The following is a 17,841-nucleotide window of genomic DNA, read 5'->3' as shown; positions in this document are numbered from 1 at the left end:
GCTAAATTTCTCGCCAAGCAACTTCAGCCCTATGCAGAATCCATCTCTTCACACGTACCAAACTCCTTCCAGTTCATAGAAACAATAAAGAAGCAAAACCTACATCCTAATGACCTACTTGTGAGCTTCGATGTTGTATCTCTCTTCACACAAGTGCCCATTAATGAAGCCTTGACAGCTATTCAAAACAAATACAATCCCCCCGAATACATCTTGGACCTGACCAACCACTGCCTAACCAACACGTACTTCATCCACAATGGACAAAGATACAAACAGATAGAAGGAGCACCTATGGGATCACCCCTCTCACCGGTCATCGCAAACCTGTACATGGAACACTTTGAAACCAATGCTTTAGACAAGTCAGAACACAAACCCAAACTTTGGCTCAGATATGTTGACGACACCTTTGTAATTTGGCCACACGGGAAGGAAAAACTGGATAGCTTCCTCACACATCTCAACAACTTACACCCCAAAATACAATTCACTATGGAAATAGAAGCCAACAACCAACTTCCCTTCCTTGACGTCCTAATCTACAAAAAACCTGATGGCTCCCTAGGACACACTATCTACCAGAAAAAAACACACACCAACCGCTACTTACATGCACAATCACACCACCACCCTGCACAAATAAACTCCGTAGCCAAGACTCTCATCTCCAGAACCAAACGCCTGGCTGACAAAGACCACTTGACAACTGAGTTACAGAATCTCTCAAATGTGTTAATTGCCAATGGATACCAGCAAAACAGGATTACGAAGCTAATCCAAAAGGAAACACCCCCCAAAAACCAAGACACAGAAGAAAACAATGGCATGGCCCTCCTTCCTTATATCAAGGGCACTACAGATAAAATTAGCAAAATCCTCCATAAACACAATATCAAAACAGCCTTTTGCACCAACCAAAAAATAGCCAATATCCTCAGAAACCCCAAGGATAAAATCCAGTTGGAAAACCAAGGGATCTATGAAATACCCTGCAAAGTCTGCCCAGCCACGTACATTGGACAAACAAACAGACGAATAAATGCACGTATCGCAGAACACAAGAATGCCGTCAAAAAAGAAGAAAAAACTTCCTCTCTTTTCCAACACATGAAAGAAACAGGACACGAAATTAATTTTGCAGATTCCAAATTGCTCTTTAACACGGAACATCACCACAAGAGAATAATCATGGAAGCCATCGAGATAGAGAAACACCCTCACAACATGAACAAGCGTGACGACACATCCCGCTTGCCAGACATCTGGAAATTAGCCCTCTCCACAAAAACTGACACCAGATCCAGAGGCACACAGAACGCCAACACCAATCAACCACACCAGACCCAAACCCAGACCCTCTCCACAGATGAATTACTGACACCATCCAGTAGCCAATCCATGGTGGCACCTCCGGATGCTGCACCCCCCTGCAATCCCTACACAGATCTGGCTGACACAAGCCACAAAACCACAGCTCGCCCCTATACACGAAGCCAAGCCAAAGCACAACTAAGTGCAATACAGCCATCTTCTCAGGAAAACTCTTCACAAAGTTCAAGAGGTCAAGACACAAAGACTTTAGCAACTAATCCACACCTAATGACCCACCTAAGTGGTACTCAGGATATCACTCAAGAAATCACTCAAGGTATCTCTCAAGTAATTAAGGAACAAAAGAAGAAAAGGCACACTAGCCTGGGAACTTCCTCTCTGCCCAGAACATTGGAGGCTAGACACCACACCCCCTCTACAGTATTTATAGGAACTCAAACATTGAGATCCCGCTCTGTTCCAGTAACAAGAAGCCGAAAGCACCAGCCTGAAGATGACGAGTGAGACCTCGTCGAAACGTCGCCTAGACACCCCAACTTTTACACGGGAAGACACCCGAGGACACCAAAACCTGCATTCCTGTACCCGTGAAAATCTACGAAAGCATATATATATATATATATATATATATATATATATATATATATATAAAATTTTTTATTAAGTTTTTCTTTAACAAATAATTTTGACAACCATGTTTACCGATTTACAGTTTTTGAACTTCCACCAGTACCTCCTTCAATCATCCATTTTTCATATCTTTACACATTTTCTATGTAGTATTGCCGATTTGATAATAACCTTCCATCTCAGTTTCTTTCTTACAATATACCTTGGTTTATCACAAAGCCTCTTTAAAACCCACTAGCGTTGTCTGTTCATCACATACAGTTTTCAGATATTCCGTAAACTTTCCCCAGTCATCAATGAATTTGTGATCTTTCTAATATCTAATTTTTCCAGTCATTTTATCCAATTCTGCATAATCCATAAGTTTCATTCTCCACTCAGTCAAGGTCAGTAGTTCCTCTTGCACTGTCCAACCATTTCGTCCTCTGTCGTCCCCTTCTCCTTGTGCCCTCCATCTTTCCCAACATCAGGGTCTTTTTCCAGGGAGTCTTCTCTTCTCATGAGGTGGCCAAAGTAGCCATCAAAGTAGCCAAAAATAGCCCTCTCCTCTGTGAATCTGTCTGATCCTCTTTCAAAGCTGTCCAAGTTGGTGGCCATCCCTGCCTACTGTGGGAGGGAGTTCCATAGTTTAATTAGGCATGGTGGGAGGAAGTCCTCCCATTTACCTGCCCTGAATCTTTCCAACATGCAAGTGGGAGAAGGGCAGTAGCTCATTGGTAGAACATACAGAAGGTCCCAGGTTTGATCTGCCACATCTCCTGGTGGGGCTGGGAAGGTCCCATGCCTGAAACCCTGGAGAGCTGCTGCCAGTCAGTGCAGACAATACTGAAGTGAACTGGATGAATGGGAGACTGTTCTACTCCTGTTCCTGCAGGGTAGGGGGTTTAGAGACTCTCACTGACCCCTGTTTTCCAGGTGAGGGTGCATGGAAGAGAACATTAGAGCAGCTCTGCTGGATCAGTATCCTGTACCCTGTATCCCACAGTGGCCCTTCCGAGGGATCCAGGAAACTTACAGGTGGGGCATGAAGGCAACAGTGCTCCTTTACTGTTACTCAGAAGAACATAAGAAAAATCTGGCTGTTGGATCAGGTTCAGACATCTGGTACAGCATCCTGTTCTCACAGCGGCCAACCAAATGCGGGACATGAACTCAACAGCCCTCCTTCTGCTTTTGATTCCTCCCAGCAAAGGGCATTCAGAGACACACTGCCTCTGTCGGTGGAGGTATAACTTAGCTGTTGTGGCTAATAGCCATTGAGAGCCTCTATAAATTGGAACTGGATACTGGGCTTACAGAAGGCAAGGCAAAGGTGTTCAAAAGTTGCAGATTCAAGTTCCACCCAAGTCACTTTTTAGGGAACAAACTCATCCAATTTAGCAACCCCAAGTGGGATACAATATATCCGAATTGGGAAAGACCCCCTGCTGTAGACCCTGTATAGTCCTTGCAGTCAGGGCATAGCCAATTCTCAAACTCAGCTTAAAGCTCTTTTTTTGCTCTTAATCTCCTGGTCTTCATGCAGACACATAGCAATGTGTGTGTGTTTAATATATTTATTGCCCTCCACACATATGCGTTGAGGTGATGCAGAAACTTCAATAAAACAGCTAAAGGACAGTTAAAAGCTGCAGAAAATGACGTCAGATAAATAATTAAGAAAATTCAAAACAGATACTATCAAGAATGTATAACTTGCTGTTGAAATGGAATACTCAGGATGAAACGGTGAAATCTGCTATGATTAAATGGGCACAAGATGTTGGACATAACATTATGTTGGCTGACTGGGAACAGTTATGGACCACAGGTATGAAATTTACGGCATGTAATGCCTTAAGAGAGAATATTATGAAAATGATATACAGGTGGTACATGACACCAGTCAAGCTTGCAAAAATCTACCATTTGCCTGATAATAAATGTTGGAAATGTAAAGAAAATGAAGGTACATTCTTTCACCTCTGGTGGACGTGCCCAAAGATCAAGGCTTTCTGGGAGATGATACATAATGAAATGAAAAAGTTATTTAAATATTCCTGAAGAACCAGAGGCCTTTCTCTTGGGCATGGTCGGCCAATTGGTGTTAAAGAAGGATAGAACTTTTTTTATGTATGCTACAACAGCAGCAAGAATACTCATTGCAAAGTATTGGAAGACACAAGATCTACCCACTCTGGAAGAATGGCAGATGAAGGTGATGGACTATATGGAACTGGCAGAGATGACCGGCAGAATCCGAGACCAGGGAGAAGAGTTGGTGGAAGAAGATTGGAAGAAATTTAAAGATTATCTACATAAACACTGCAAAATTAATGAATGTTAGAATGATGTTGGCATGAAGTTAAGTGGTTCTAGCCGCAATGTTATAAAGGAGTATGCAAAAATGGATTGTTATCAGGTGAGAATGTAAAGATATAATACATCAAGGTAGAGGAATAAGATAAAAACAAGGAGGGAAAGGATTTGCTGATTTAACTAACTGAACTGGAATACAAAAAAGGGAGGTGTGAGGTGGTCAGGGAAACAAGTAAACGAAAGATAAGATACGAAAAGATTGATTTGATTTTGTTTTTCGCTTTTCTGTATTTTGTAATTTTTTCTTTTTTTCCTCTTCTTTTTTATTTTGCAACTTTTTTGTAATCTTTCTTGAAACTTTAATAAATATATATATTTTTAAAAAGAAATCCCTGCTCCGGGTTACACTGGAATTTGCAAGACGAGCTCTCCTGCGAGCCACAGTGATTTACTGGGTATATAAGCAATTCTCATTTCTCCCCTCTTGTGTGTGTGAGAGGGAGGGGGGAGAGGGAGGGGGAAGGATCTTTATTATCTTGGACAGGCAGAACTCCAAGTTCTACAGAGAAACACAGTGACCTCTGAATGACCCAAGAACACCCCCAGGTGCCTGTGCAGCTGAAACAACCTTGAATCCCTTTGTTTCTGCAACAAGATGAAGTTGCTCACAGTCTGTACATCTTCCTGCCTAGATTGTAGACCACAAGACAATGTTTAAGGTTGACGGCCAGTCTCTGTCTGGTGTTTCCATGATTGCAAGCCTTAAGTCAGGCCCCTTTTGTTCAACGAACTCCATCCGTTGGCTTGTGCGAGGGGAAGAAAGCCCGTCCGCCTGAGTTCCTGGAGAATGCTGTTCCTTCCAGAATGTTGAAATCACTTGATTGTCCTGAGCTCAAAGGAGCAGAGAGGGGGCTGCTCGCTGCAAGGAGGCTGTCAGCTTCCACTTGGCACAAAAGCTCATCAGGAGGAGGAATTTCTGATTGCAGCAAAAAGCGTAGCCTGCTCTCGCCAGAGGACGGGCTCTCATCATTGTCTGCACTGTGGCAAATCGATGTGGGAATGCGATTAAGAGGGCAGACAAAGAGGGGCTTAGCGGACCCTCATGGGACGCCAGTCAAAAACACCCTCCGTGGTGGGAATGTCACGTGAGAAAGATAATCGCATCGTCAGACTTCCCCAAGCTGGTGCCCTCCAAGTGTTTTGGACTACAACTCCCATCATCCCCAGCCGGGTACAATAGCTTTAAATCCCCACTCCACTCATTTTTTCATCTCCGCCAAGCTAAGCAGTTGGCTCCTTACCTCTCTCGCCCCGACCTAGCCACTGTGATCCATGCAACGGTCACCTCCAGACTGGATTATTGTAACTCGCTCTACGTGGGGCTGTCCTTGAGACTGATCCAGAAACTCCTGCGGGTGCAGAATGCCGTGGCAAGACTCCTTACGGGGTCCTCGCTGCGAGATCACAGTCACCCAGTGCTATACCAGCTGCACTGGCTCCCGGTGGGGTACAGGATCAGGTTTAAGGTGCTGCTTTTAACCTTTAAAGTCCTATACAGCCAAGACCCTCGTACCTACGGGACTGCCTCTCCTGGTATGTCCCACAGAGGAACTTACGGTCTTCAAACAAAAACATCTTGGAGGTCCCAGGCCACAGAGAGGTTAGGCTGGCCTCAACCAGAGCCAGGGCTTTTTTGGCTGTGGCTCTGATCTGGTGGAACGAGAGACTAGGGCCCTGCGGGACTTGACATCTGTCCACAGGGCCTGCAAGACAGAGCTGTTCCACCAGGCCTTTGGCCAGGGCACAGCCTGACTCCCTCCTTTGGCAATCTTCACAGAACTCTAGCCCAATGGTTGCCATTAATTTTATTTGAATTAATTTTATAATGAAATGATTTTAGAATATTGTATTATTTTATTGTTGTTAGCCTCCATGTTACATGCCACCCCAATCACAGAGCAGTCAAGAAATTCCAGGCACCTCAGGCCTAGGGGTTCTGTTTCCTTGGAACGAGGCTCAGCAAAGATTGTGGTGCCTTTAAGATATATACGCATGTATGCAACCTGAGCACAGGATGGAGCGGCTCAAATCATTAACATCCCAGCAGATCTTGCTTCTCGCTTAGCCACAGCCTGATTCCAGCTTCCCCACAACAGTGGCTGTTATTTTACCGAGCAGCTAGGCAAGGGGGTGTGAAGAAAAGACCCACCCATTATCCTGGAGCTCACCATCACTTATTGGTAGTCACTTATTGGGACACGTATGGCACTGTGGTCTAAACCACTGAGCCTCTTGGGCTTGCCGATCAGAAGGTCAGCGGTTTGAATCCCTGCGATGGGGTGAGCTCCCGTTGCTCTGTCCCAGCTCCTGCCAAGCTAGCAGTTCGAAAGCAAACCAGTGCAAGTAGATAAATAGGTACCACTCTGGCGGGAAGGTGAACGACGTTTTCCTGTGCTGCTCTGGTTCTTCAGAAGCGACTTAGTCCTGCTGGCCACATGACCCGGAAGCAACCTCTTCTTGTCCTATTTTAACCTCACTGGGCACAGGACCTCAGCAGTTATAAGGGACTTAGGGCATGGGTAGGCAAACTAAGGCCCGGGGGCCAGATCCAGCCCAATCACCTTCTAAATCCGTCCCGCAGACGGTCCGGGAATCAGCGTGTTTTTACATGAGTAGAATGTGCCCTTTTATTTAAAATGCACCTCTGGGTTATTTGTGGGGCCTGCCTGGTGTTTTTACATGAGTAGAATGTGCCCTTTTATTTAAAATGCATCTCTGGGTTATTTGTGGGGCATAGGAATTCGTTCATTTCCCCCCCAAAATATAGTCCAGCCCACCACAAGGTCTGAGGGGCAGTGGACAGGCCCCCTGCTGAAAAAGTTTGCTGACCCCTGACTTATGGGATCATCAAGAACAGGCATAGGCAAACTTGGCCCCCCAGATGTTTTGGGACTACAGCTCCCATCATCCCTGACCACTGGTCCTGTTAGCTAGGGATGATGGGAGTTGTAGTCCCAAAACATCTGGAAGGCCGAGTTTGCCTATGCCTGATCCAGATGGATCTCCCAAACCTACAATAATATTTTTTTTAGCCTGAGTAAGTGCAGGAAGCACTGTGTTAAGAGTATACCATCACTGCATGGCTGTGAAGGCAGCAAAGGTAGCTTTCCTCCCTCCGTCACACCCTTTGGTTTCACAGGTGTTAGTTGCTGACAAGGCCAAACTCCCACCAGCAATCATGTCGCAGCATTTTGCAGTAGCTGCAGCTTCTGGATCAAGCCCAAGGGAAGCCCCACACGTCGTCGGCGTTGCGTTCGCTTTCCACACACCGCATAGAGATAAGGTTTACATCCAAAGAAGTGTAGAAATGGCATGTGTAAACAATACGGCACTTTCAGCTTTCATCCCGGTTTATAAAGGCCAGACAAACTGGGTTGAAGCTGCAAGGAGCTTCCCAGAGGAGCAGGAAACGGACAGGGCTCCTTTGGGGTTTGTGGAGGCACGAGACACACCTCTTGCGCCAAGAGAGCAGCTGTTTCAGATGGAAAAGCTGAACGTGTAGCTGGAAGGAATTAGCACATTTAAGGAGCAGATGGGCAAAACTTGCTGAGAGGAAGAAGCAGACCATGTGACTGTTCAGAGTGGAGGCGGCCTGGCAGTATAAAACAGAGGCATGGGGAGAGAGTATTTTAGGAACAAGGTTTGAGGAATGGGGAGAGTGAGATGTCAGGTTTGGCAAAAAGGAAAACAAAAACCCAAGCCTACTACCAGGGCTGAGGAACATTTTCTTTTTCTGCTCCAGGGGCTGCATTCCTTTCTGGGGGACCTGCTGGGGGCCACATGCCAGTGGTTGGCGGGGGTAGAGACCCTGGGTTCAAATACTGACCCAGCCATGGGTGAGTCACTGTGTTCTTTTTTGTGCCATTTTTTAAAGAAAAGTTTGTAAGTCGAGGTGGAAATGTGGAAAAACAAGAGAGTGCCCCCAAACTGGCAGATCAGTCCTTCCCTACTGGATGCGGCTGGAAGCAGAATCCTAGATTCAAGAAGTGCAGTTCAGCAGGGCTTTGTTTACATCCTCAGGCTTGCAACTGGACCTCTGGTGGACTCCCAAGGCTCTGCCACAGTGCCTGGTTCTCCTTGGTCAAACTGCTGCGATAGAACAGCACACAGAGAGAGCTCTTGCCCACAAATCCGTGCAGCTCACTCGGCAATTTTTTTAAAAAATTGGGCCAGTGGACAAGCATCCCAGCACATTGAGAGCTTTGATGCTAGTCTGAGAGGCAGGAGGCTTTTGAGAGCTTTAATAGGATGGGGACAATACCCAGGAGCCAGGAGGAGTGGCAGTGGGAGAGGAGGATAAACAGCAATGGCTTTTTAGCACTATGCAAAGAGAGGCAGGGGAGAGATGCCCTTGCGGAAGGAGCCAACAGAAAAGGCCAGATTTTAAGTATTCTTCACCAAGCCTGCAAATAAGCACTCTGGAAAGTGATGCAAAAGATATATATATATATATCGAACCAGCTGATTGTTGTACTTGAGCAGTAGTGCAGTTTGATAAATGTGTAGTCTGCTGGAATAGGACTCCAATCAGGCCCCACAGCCAATAATCAGGGATGATGGGAGTTGTAGTTCGGGGTGGGTGGGTCATGAGTTCCTCTCCCTTGTTTTAGGCCAGCCTCCCCGAACCTGGTATGCTCCAGGTCTTTCAGGTTCCTATCATCTCCGCAGCCTGAATGTCTAGAACGTGGTGGGCACTCAGAGTAGGAATGAGAATATAAGAGCCTGCTTAATCAGGGCAACGGCCCATCTAGACCGAAATCCTGGTCTCACAGTAGCCAAACAGCCAAACCCACAAACAGGACTTGAACACAAGAACCTTCTCCCCTCCTGCAATTTCCAGCAACTGGTATTCAGAAGCAGGGCTGCCTCCGATCGTGGAGACAGACAATAGCCATTGTGGCTAGCATTCATCAATCGTCCTCCCCTTCACGAATTTGTCGAATCCACTTTTAAAGCCATCTATGTTGGTAGACATCACCATCTCCTGAGTGAGTTCCATAGTTTTAACTCTCTGCTGTGTGGTGAAATCCTGTCCTGAATCTTCCAACACTCAGCTTCATGGGATGCCCACGAGTCCGAATCCTTTCTCCATGTCATGCTTGCGTTTTATAAACTTCTATCATGTCACCTATTACGAACATTTCCCTTTCACTCTGCTGACCTCCTGCCTAGACTACTGTATTGCACTGAACATGGGACAACCCTTGAAGACAGTCCAGAGGCCGCAGCTTCAAGATGTTGCTGGGCTAAAATTCCCACCATCCATGATTGTCAGTGGCTGATATTTATGGGGTGCTGGAGCCTGACATCACCCAGAAGGACCCCATTGCCACTCTATAGAGTTTGGAGCAAATTAAGGTCAACATGAACATCTATAGGATTCACTGGAGCTCAGGCGTTCTCTTCCTAAGTTAGAGTTCACATTTATTAGGTTGCTGAGCATTCTTTATGAATTCCGTGGGTGTGAACGCCTGCCTGCTAAGAGGCAGCCGTGATGGTTGGCACCAGCTGCCTGTGGGCACATTCACACAACATCCTCACACATTCCTTGCGACAGACAGCCAAGCCTTTGCCTACACAACACATAGGGAAAACAGACGTTTTCCTCCTTTGAGGCAGCTGCTGAACATTTGGGACAGACTCAACTGTTCCCATTTTTTCATGGAGGCCAACACCAGCAGTAGAGAAATCTCACTCCCCACTCCAACCCCAAATATAGAAAATTGCCTAATCCCAGGCCAATCTGGTTCAGGCATCGTATGCTTCACCACTGATGCAATACTGACAGCTGTCTAACTGAGTCCTCCCATAGGACCATTAAACTCAGAGTCTAAATTTACCTAGATGCCCAGAATCTGCAATCAGATCTTTTAAAGAAAAATTGAAATGTCAGCTATTGAACTTATTAACCTTAATGGCTGCATTCTATTACCACTGTCTATTACAAAACTTCTGAATTCCAGCTGCTGAAAACCACATGAAGAGAGAATGCTCTTGGGCTCAGATTCCGTTTGCAAGCTTCCCATTCGGGCATCTGGTTGGCCACTGTGAGAACTGGATGCTGAATAGATGGGGCACTGGCCTAAACACAAGAAGAGCCATGCAGGATCAGGCCTGTGGCCCATCTAGTCCAGCATATCCCGCTCTCACAGCAGCCAACCAGATGCCCCAATAGGAAGTCCACAAACAGGACTTGAACACATCACTCCCCTCTTGCCATTTCCAGAATCTGGTACTCAGAAGCATTGCTGCCTCAGACTATGGAGACAGGAGCATAGCCATTGTGGCTGGTAACCGTGGATTTGTCATCTCCTCCTCCATGAATTTGCCCTGCCCTCTTTTTAAAGCCACACACGAGTCAGTGGCTCCTGCAGGAGTGAGTTCCGCAGATTAACCAATCGCTGAAGACAATACCGAGCCAACGGTTTGACTCAGTGTAAGGCAGCATCCTCTGTTCCTACAGATCTGTTGGCATAAATGACAGGCAGCAACATCTGCAGGGTCACCGATCCCCCCTCCCTTGCTTTCTTTATAAGCAAGTGATCACCCACCATTTTAACCAAGAACCCTAATACCTACGGGACCGCCTCTCCCGGTATGCCCCACGGAGAGCCTCAAGGTCCATAAATAGCAACACCCTAGAGGTCCCGGGCCCTAAGGAAGTTAGATTAGCCTCAACCAGAGCCAGGGCCTTTTCAACACTGGCTCCGGCCTGGTGGAACACTCTGTCTCACGAGATCAGGGCCCTGCAGGATCTGATTTCTTTCCGCAGGGCCTGTAAGACAGAGTTGTTTCGCCTGGCTTTTGGCTTGGAGCCAATTTGATTCCCTCCCTCTCTTTCTTTTTTCCCTTTCTCCTCCTGTGATGAGGCTACATTTTAATATTTTAATGTTGGATTTTAATTTTGTTTTTAAGTTGTATTCATTCAACTTGTTTTTATTACTGCTTGTTAGCTGCCCTGAGACCGGCCTTGGCTGGGGAGGGCGGGGAATAAATAAAAATTATTATTATTGTTATTAATTTCCCCACCCCCAACATGCACAGAGATCTTTTGGGTTTTGTTTTTTTAAGGCTGGGCAAGGAAAGCACAAACCACTTCGCTTTTGTTTTCAGCACTAGGAGCATTTGATTGTTTATTCAGATGAGAGACTAGCAAGACGGCAAAGGGTGGGGTGGGATGGGGGGACGCTAAAAAGGTGCATGGGCATCATCATCACACCACCTCCCTGACTCGCATAGCCACAGCACGGTGCGCGTGATCTCACGCTGCACGTCGAACTTCTGCCCATGTACAAAGGGCAAAAGAGAGAGAGCTGAGTGCAGGGCTCTCGAGAACAGGCAGAACGTCAGCCGAGGGGAACAGGGAGACAGGAATTCTGAAGTTGACATGCAACACACACCCACACAGCAAAATCTCCCATCCCCTCTGCAGAGATCTTCTTCCCAGCACCTCTACGTTTCCCCCGAAGCTGAAGACCGGATCCCGGTTGCTCTCCAACATCCCCCCACCTCACCCCACCCCTGCTCTCCTTGCCGGTTCCCAATTTTTAGGCGATTAATGCCGTCGTTTCAGAAGCGTTGAAAACACAGCTTGCATCGGGAGGGGTTCGATTCCACAAAGAGAGGGACAGGCCTGGAGGGGTTTGGGGTGTTTTGTTTGTTGGTCCCAATGAAATCTCACCACCGCTTCTGGGATGGGGGACGGGGAGGAGGAGGTGGGTTCGGGAGGGAAGGGGCATTAAAGAGACAGGAGGGCAGCAGCAGCAGCGCATGGAGGAGACTTCAGTTCTTCAGGATGGTTTCGTAGGCCTGGAAAACGTGCTGGGCCACTTCAGGAGCCCGACACTTCAGAGATAGCTGCAGGAGAAAAGGAGGAAGAAGGAAATATATGTATTTATGTATGCATCCCTCTCTTTCTCTCCCTCTGAACACAGAAGTGCAGAGTTTCTTACTAGGCCAGCAGTGTTAGTAAACTGGAGCATATTTAATCCAGGAGACCGGGGGAGAGGAAAAAAACAAAAGACGACATGCTCAGAGATTAAAAGGAGGACGGTTATGCCAAGTTATCAGTGGGTGGAAAAGAGAGCGGCAGCTGCAGTTTTAGCTCAAGGCGGCCTTTTCCAGATTGGAAGTTTCCCCTCCCGTCCTTCCCCTGAAACAAATGTCACATCTGCACCATATAATCAAAGCACCGCTTTACCGCTTTAAACAGTCATGGCTCCAGCCACCCGAGGATCCTGGGAGTTGTAGTTCATTAAGAGATGTTAGGAGAGAGCTTTACAGTTCCCCTCGCAGTGTTACAATTCCCAGAGTGGTAAACCCCTCTTTCCAGGCATCTCTGCAAATTGTAGCTCCATGAGCAGAACTAAAGGGCTCTCTCCTAACAACTCTTGGTGCCCTTAACCAACTACAACTCCCAGGATTTTTTGGGGCGGCGGGGGGGGGGAGCCATTGCTGTTAAAAGTGGTACCGCAGTGCTTTAAATGAATATTGTGGACACAGCCAATGCCTCCCTCTATCAAAGGTGCTGATGTCAGCAAGGGACTGAGTCAGGGATGATGGGACTTGCAAGTCCAGCGTCATCGGGAGGCTGCCAGGTGGGTGGAGCCGCTCTAACCACTACACCAGCTTGTCTCTCTGGGGTTTTTAGAGACAGCACTGGTCCAGCTTGTGTTAAAAACCTGGGAAAGGGAGGGGTACCCATTAGGGCGGTTCATAAAAAAACCTTTTTTTAAAAAAAATGCCTGCTCCAAAGGTCTTATCTTACTACACTAGGGATTATATAGCTATATCAGTTAATATCTTGACCCTGCTCCACTGAATTGAAATTTCAGCCTTCATGACACAGGAAAACAGCCAAGTAAACAGCTGTTTTTGTGGAGGAGGGTCAAGATATTAACTGATGTGCATGAAATTTCAGATATAGCCATATAATGCCTAGTGTAGTAAGATAAGACCTTTGGAGCAGGCATTTTCAAAAAAGTTTTTTTATGAACCGCCCTAGTACCCACTGAAAGGGCAAGTTAGCCTTGCCACCCAAGGTGCAAGGAGAAACTCTGGTTTTGAGCAAGGTATTATTTCAGTGACAGTGAAACCTGCAGCCATCTGCTGAACTACAACTCCCATCATCCCTGACCATTGTGGACATGGTTGCTGATGCTGATGGGAGATGGGAGTCCCACAACATCTGGATTAACACCCATCCCCCCCCCAATCACTGGTGTCGTTGCTCATCTTAAGTCCCCCCCCCCCTCCCATCGCTGGCACGATCTGTTATTTGTTAGGATGGTGCTTGCTTGGTGGTGGAGCACTGCCAAAAAGAACATCAGGCGCAAGCTGGCAGGGGGAGGGGCTGGAATAAAATGGCAGAGGGTGAAGTGGAGAGTAAGCAGCTGGATTCAGAAGATTTCTTTTTAAAAAAAAATAAAATGAAAAGCACACAAATATTCTGCTAACCTCCAAATCCTGAAAGATCAGGGAGGGGCGGGCCCATGGGGAGGGCGGATGGACATGGAAAAACAAAAAGACACACATACAAATAGATTAAATTGTCACCCCAAATGTGGGGGGGGGGGGGAGACTGTTTCATAACCAAAACAGGAAGGAAAAACAAGAGCATGCCACCAGTTCTATTCGATGGGGCAGGGAAGCAGGTGGATATGTTTTTGGGAATCATGTCTCATTTCAGATGTACGGAAAGGGTGGGGCTTCAACTACAGGCCCTTCTCCAGAGACCCCAAATAATTGGGGGGGGGGACCAGAGAGACTTCTTGGTGGCAGCACCATGACCATGGAATGCTCTCCCCAACGAGGTTTGCGTTTTAAGAAATTCACAGGCTTTTTAACCTGGCCCATTCCCCCTCCCTCACCTGATTTTTTTATTTGAGGCTGCTTTCTTAGGCACTGTGCAAAAATTTGAAATTCCACAGGCCTGATGCCAGCAGTCAGGCACTTGTGGGCCTTGGTGGCATGTGTTTGATAAGGGGTGGTGTGGCCGAGTCAGGATGGAGAGGGACACTTGGCCAGTGCCCAACCCAGCTGACTACTTGCACCAGGACTGGGGTATGGCTTTATCTTGCTATAGAATAAAACTGCAAGGTTTTCATCACTTTGTGCTTGTTGCCTGTTTTCCAATGTTCTAAAGGGGGGCGGAAAGGTCACTCTGTGAAAACAGAGTTTCATAAGGTGGGAAGGGAAGATCTAAGGTGCTATCTGTGGGGTGAGCAGATTTTTGCACCATACGCAGCAAATTTTAAATGCACCTGTTATTATCATCGATTCACCTATGCTTAAAACAATGATAGAACTATACAGAGAACCTCTGCAAAGAGCAGGGAGGTGCACAAGAAGGGCCCTACCGTGAAGTTATTGCTCCCAGGTTGGATCCGCAGCTCTGCCAGGACCCAGATGCCATTGGTCAGCTTGAGGGACTGGTACAGCATGTCTTGGCCTTCAACATTCCTCTTTGCAATGGTGAAGATGTTGCTTCCTTGAAGCTTGCTGCTAACTGCATCTGTGGGACCAGATACACACACACACATGCAAATAAATCGTGGCGCTATTGCACATGGAAACAAAACGGAATGGGCGCCAGCTTCAGTTTGCCTGAGATGTCCAGCTCTTGAATGAAAAGAAAGAATCAAGTTCCTAGTTCTTATGTTTGCACTGCTGCTGGCTGTTGGTGTAGATAATACTGAGCGATATGGACCAATGAGTCTGACTCAGTATAAGGAGCTTCCTAGGAAAATTAAATTTATTCAGTGCATTTTCATCCTGCTTTTTCCCCCTCTAAAGAGCTCAAGGTGATGAACATTATTCTCCTCCCCTTCTTTAATCCACACAACGACCCTGCAAAGGAGGTTAGGCTAAGAGGTAGTGACTGGCCCAAGCTCAACCAAGTGAGATCCATGGCCAAGTGGGGATTTGAACCCTGGCCTCCCAGGTCCTAGTCTGGCACTCTAACCGCTACACCGCAATGGGTAATGTAACGGCACTGCCCCACCAAACTCAGTCAGCCCCCACCTGCAAGCCTTCCTACTTAACCACCAGTCAAGGGCATGGGAGTGTCCAATCAGCTTCTTCCTGCTCCTAAGTCTCAGAGCTGTTCCTATAGAACTCAGAAGGGAGGAGGTCAGAGGAGAAACTAAGAATGAGTTGGCTGTGCCTGTCACTGGCTTTGGCGCCACCTACTACACGGGTGGCGCTGTGGTCTCAACCACAGAGCCTAGGGCTTGCTGATCAGAAGGCTGGTGGTTCGAATCCCCGTGACGGGATGAGCTCCTGTTGCTCGGTCCCAGCTCCTGCCAACCTAGCAGTTCGAAAGCACGTCAAAGTGCAAGTAGATAAATAGGTAACACTCCGGCGGGAAGGTAAACGGCGTTTCCGTGCACTGCTCTGGTTCGCCAGAAGCGGCTTAGTCATGCTGGCCACATGACCCGGAAGCTGTACGCTGGCTCCCTCAGCCAGTAAAGCGAGATGAGTGCAGCAACCCCAGAGCTGTCTGCGACTGGACCTAACAATCAGTGGTCCCTTTTACTGTTGGGCTCCCTGCCTTCTGCCCTACTGGTCCCAAAGGGCACCAGTTGTCACAGGTCAAAAGGCTCTCTACTGGAGAGTCTCTACTGCTGGGTCCATACAAGTGGAAGCGGCAACCTGCCCTAGCTCCTTAGTACAACAGCACACCAGTTTACAAATTCCAGCTTGCCGTGACCATTATGTGCCTAGGAACCACAGTGAAGCTGGCCTGAGCTCTCTAGAGAACAGGAGGGCATATAAGCACATGGTCAGCAGCTATTCTAGATCAGACAGCTCTCTTCTCACCTGCACCAAGAGGGCAGTCTTTGATCTGGAACTGTGCTTCATTCTCGTTGGGTATGTCCTTCCAGGTAGCCAGGAACATTTGTCGCTCTGGAGGAGGGAGAAGCAGAAGAAGAATTAGAGTTTGGATTTGATATCCCGCTTTATCACTGAAGGAGTCTTCTCTTTATCCCGAAGGAGTCTCAAAGCGGCTAACATTCTCCTTTCCTTTCCTCCCCCACAACAAACACTCTGTGAGGTGAGTGGGGCTGAGAGACGTCAGAGAAGTGTGACTGGCCCAAGGTCACCCATCAGCTGCATGTGGAGGAGCGGAGACGCGAACCCGGTTCCCCAGATTACGAGTCTACCGCTCCTAACCACTGCACCACACCGGCTCTCCAGTATAAAGTAGTATTGCAGTGCTTAAAACACATGGTGTGGATGCGGCCAAAAATGCTACTCCTGGAGGAGGCACGCAAGTCTTTTTCATCCTTCCAGCTTCAGGGTCTTCCCGTCTTCTGCATCCCAGACTCTCACCAACCTACCCATTTTCCCGTCTTCCACAAAGAGGATGTGCAGAGGGTAGAGGGTGCTGAAGTAGAACACATCTATGTTGTTCTTCACAGCCACCTGGAACCAAACAGAGAAGCGGGGGGGGGGGGGGAGAGAGAGAGAGAGAGAGAGAGAGAAGAAGATAAGATTCTCTGGCTAGGCTGGGACCCACCAACAGACATTCCAGAGCTGGGCTAGAAACGCAAGCCGCAATTCTGCAGGAGCACAGAACAGAACTTTGTTTCAGAGTACTACTCAAGTTTCTAGCCTTTAAGATGTGTTCTAAAGCGTTACGGACAAAGCCTGCCGAAACAGAAGCCGGTGCCTTGCAAAGGCTTGCGTAAATGTGCGCACACGTGCATGTGTAAAAGCTTCCACTCATTTCCCATAGAACTGTACAGAACCACAAACATAAATACTTGCGAAATTGCAAGTATATCACCTACAATTCCAGGCATCTGCTTGGCCACTGTGAGAAGAAGATGCTGGGCTAGGACAGGCCGCTGAAAGATCCAGCAGGCTTTTCTTACGTTCTTGCAATAACTTCGCATGTGGATCACCCTGCCACATTGTTGTGTGGGTTGATGATGGGCAAAACGAAGGGGGGGGTTTCCTTTTATTTATCAATGTGACTGATGCGTGGCTCTCCAGAGCTCCAGACAAGAGCGTTTCCCTCAGGCCAATCACAATGTCTCAGCCTAACCTACCTGACAGGGTTGTTGTAAGTATAAAACGGGGAGAAAGAGAACCACACACGCCACCTTGAGCTCGCTGGAGGGAAAGGTGTGATACAAATGGCCAGATCTAAAAATACTAGAGGAAATGTATTAATTCTCTACCAGATTCCTTCCTCTTTTGTTTTTGCCTGCACAAATATTAGGATTCCCTGGACACAGAGATCCAGACAGAGGGCCTTCTCGGTAGTGGCGCCCGCCCTGTGGAACACCCTCCCTTCAGATGTCAAGGAAATAAGCAGATATCCTATCTTTAAAAGGCATCTGAAGGCAGCCCTGTTCAGGGAAGTTTTTAATATTTAATGCTGTACTGTTTTAAACACTTGATTGGGAGCCACCCAGAGTGGCTGGGGAAACTCAGCCAGATGGGCAGGGTATAAATAATATATTATTATTATTATTATTATTATTATTATTATTATTATTATTATTATTG

At 47.2% G+C, this 17,841-nt stretch overlaps 1 protein-coding gene across 4 annotated transcripts in view; it reads right to left on the bottom strand.

The window, feature by feature from the left end:
- Positions 1-11,424: 11,424 nt before the first annotated feature.
- AP1B1 (adaptor related protein complex 1 subunit beta 1) overlaps positions 11,425-17,841 on the bottom strand; it is a 57,816-nt gene continuing 51,399 nt past the window's right edge. For 3 of the 4 annotated variants that reach the window (XM_083717087.1, XM_083717085.1, XM_083717086.1), the window contains 4 exons: positions 16,665-16,749; positions 16,144-16,230; positions 14,682-14,836; positions 11,425-12,180 (listed from right to left, as the gene is read on the bottom strand). In XM_083717087.1, coding sequence (XP_083573213.1) covers positions 12,106-12,180; positions 14,682-14,836; positions 16,144-16,230; positions 16,665-16,749 — 402 coding nt within the window. In that variant the 3' untranslated portion in view covers positions 11,425-12,105. Of the gene's footprint in view, positions 12,181-13,779; positions 14,837-16,143; positions 16,231-16,664; positions 16,750-17,841 lie in introns of all 4 variants that reach the window. The other variant, XR_014559004.1, reaches the window with a different exon arrangement.

Source organism: Podarcis gaigeae, assembly GCF_964106915.1.
Source record: "Podarcis gaigeae genome assembly, chromosome: 16".
In the NCBI taxonomy this organism is placed as follows: domain Eukaryota; kingdom Metazoa; phylum Chordata; class Lepidosauria; order Squamata; family Lacertidae; genus Podarcis; species Podarcis gaigeae.
Note: the sequence above shows the minus strand (reverse complement) of the source record. Positions and strands in the feature narration are given on the sequence as shown.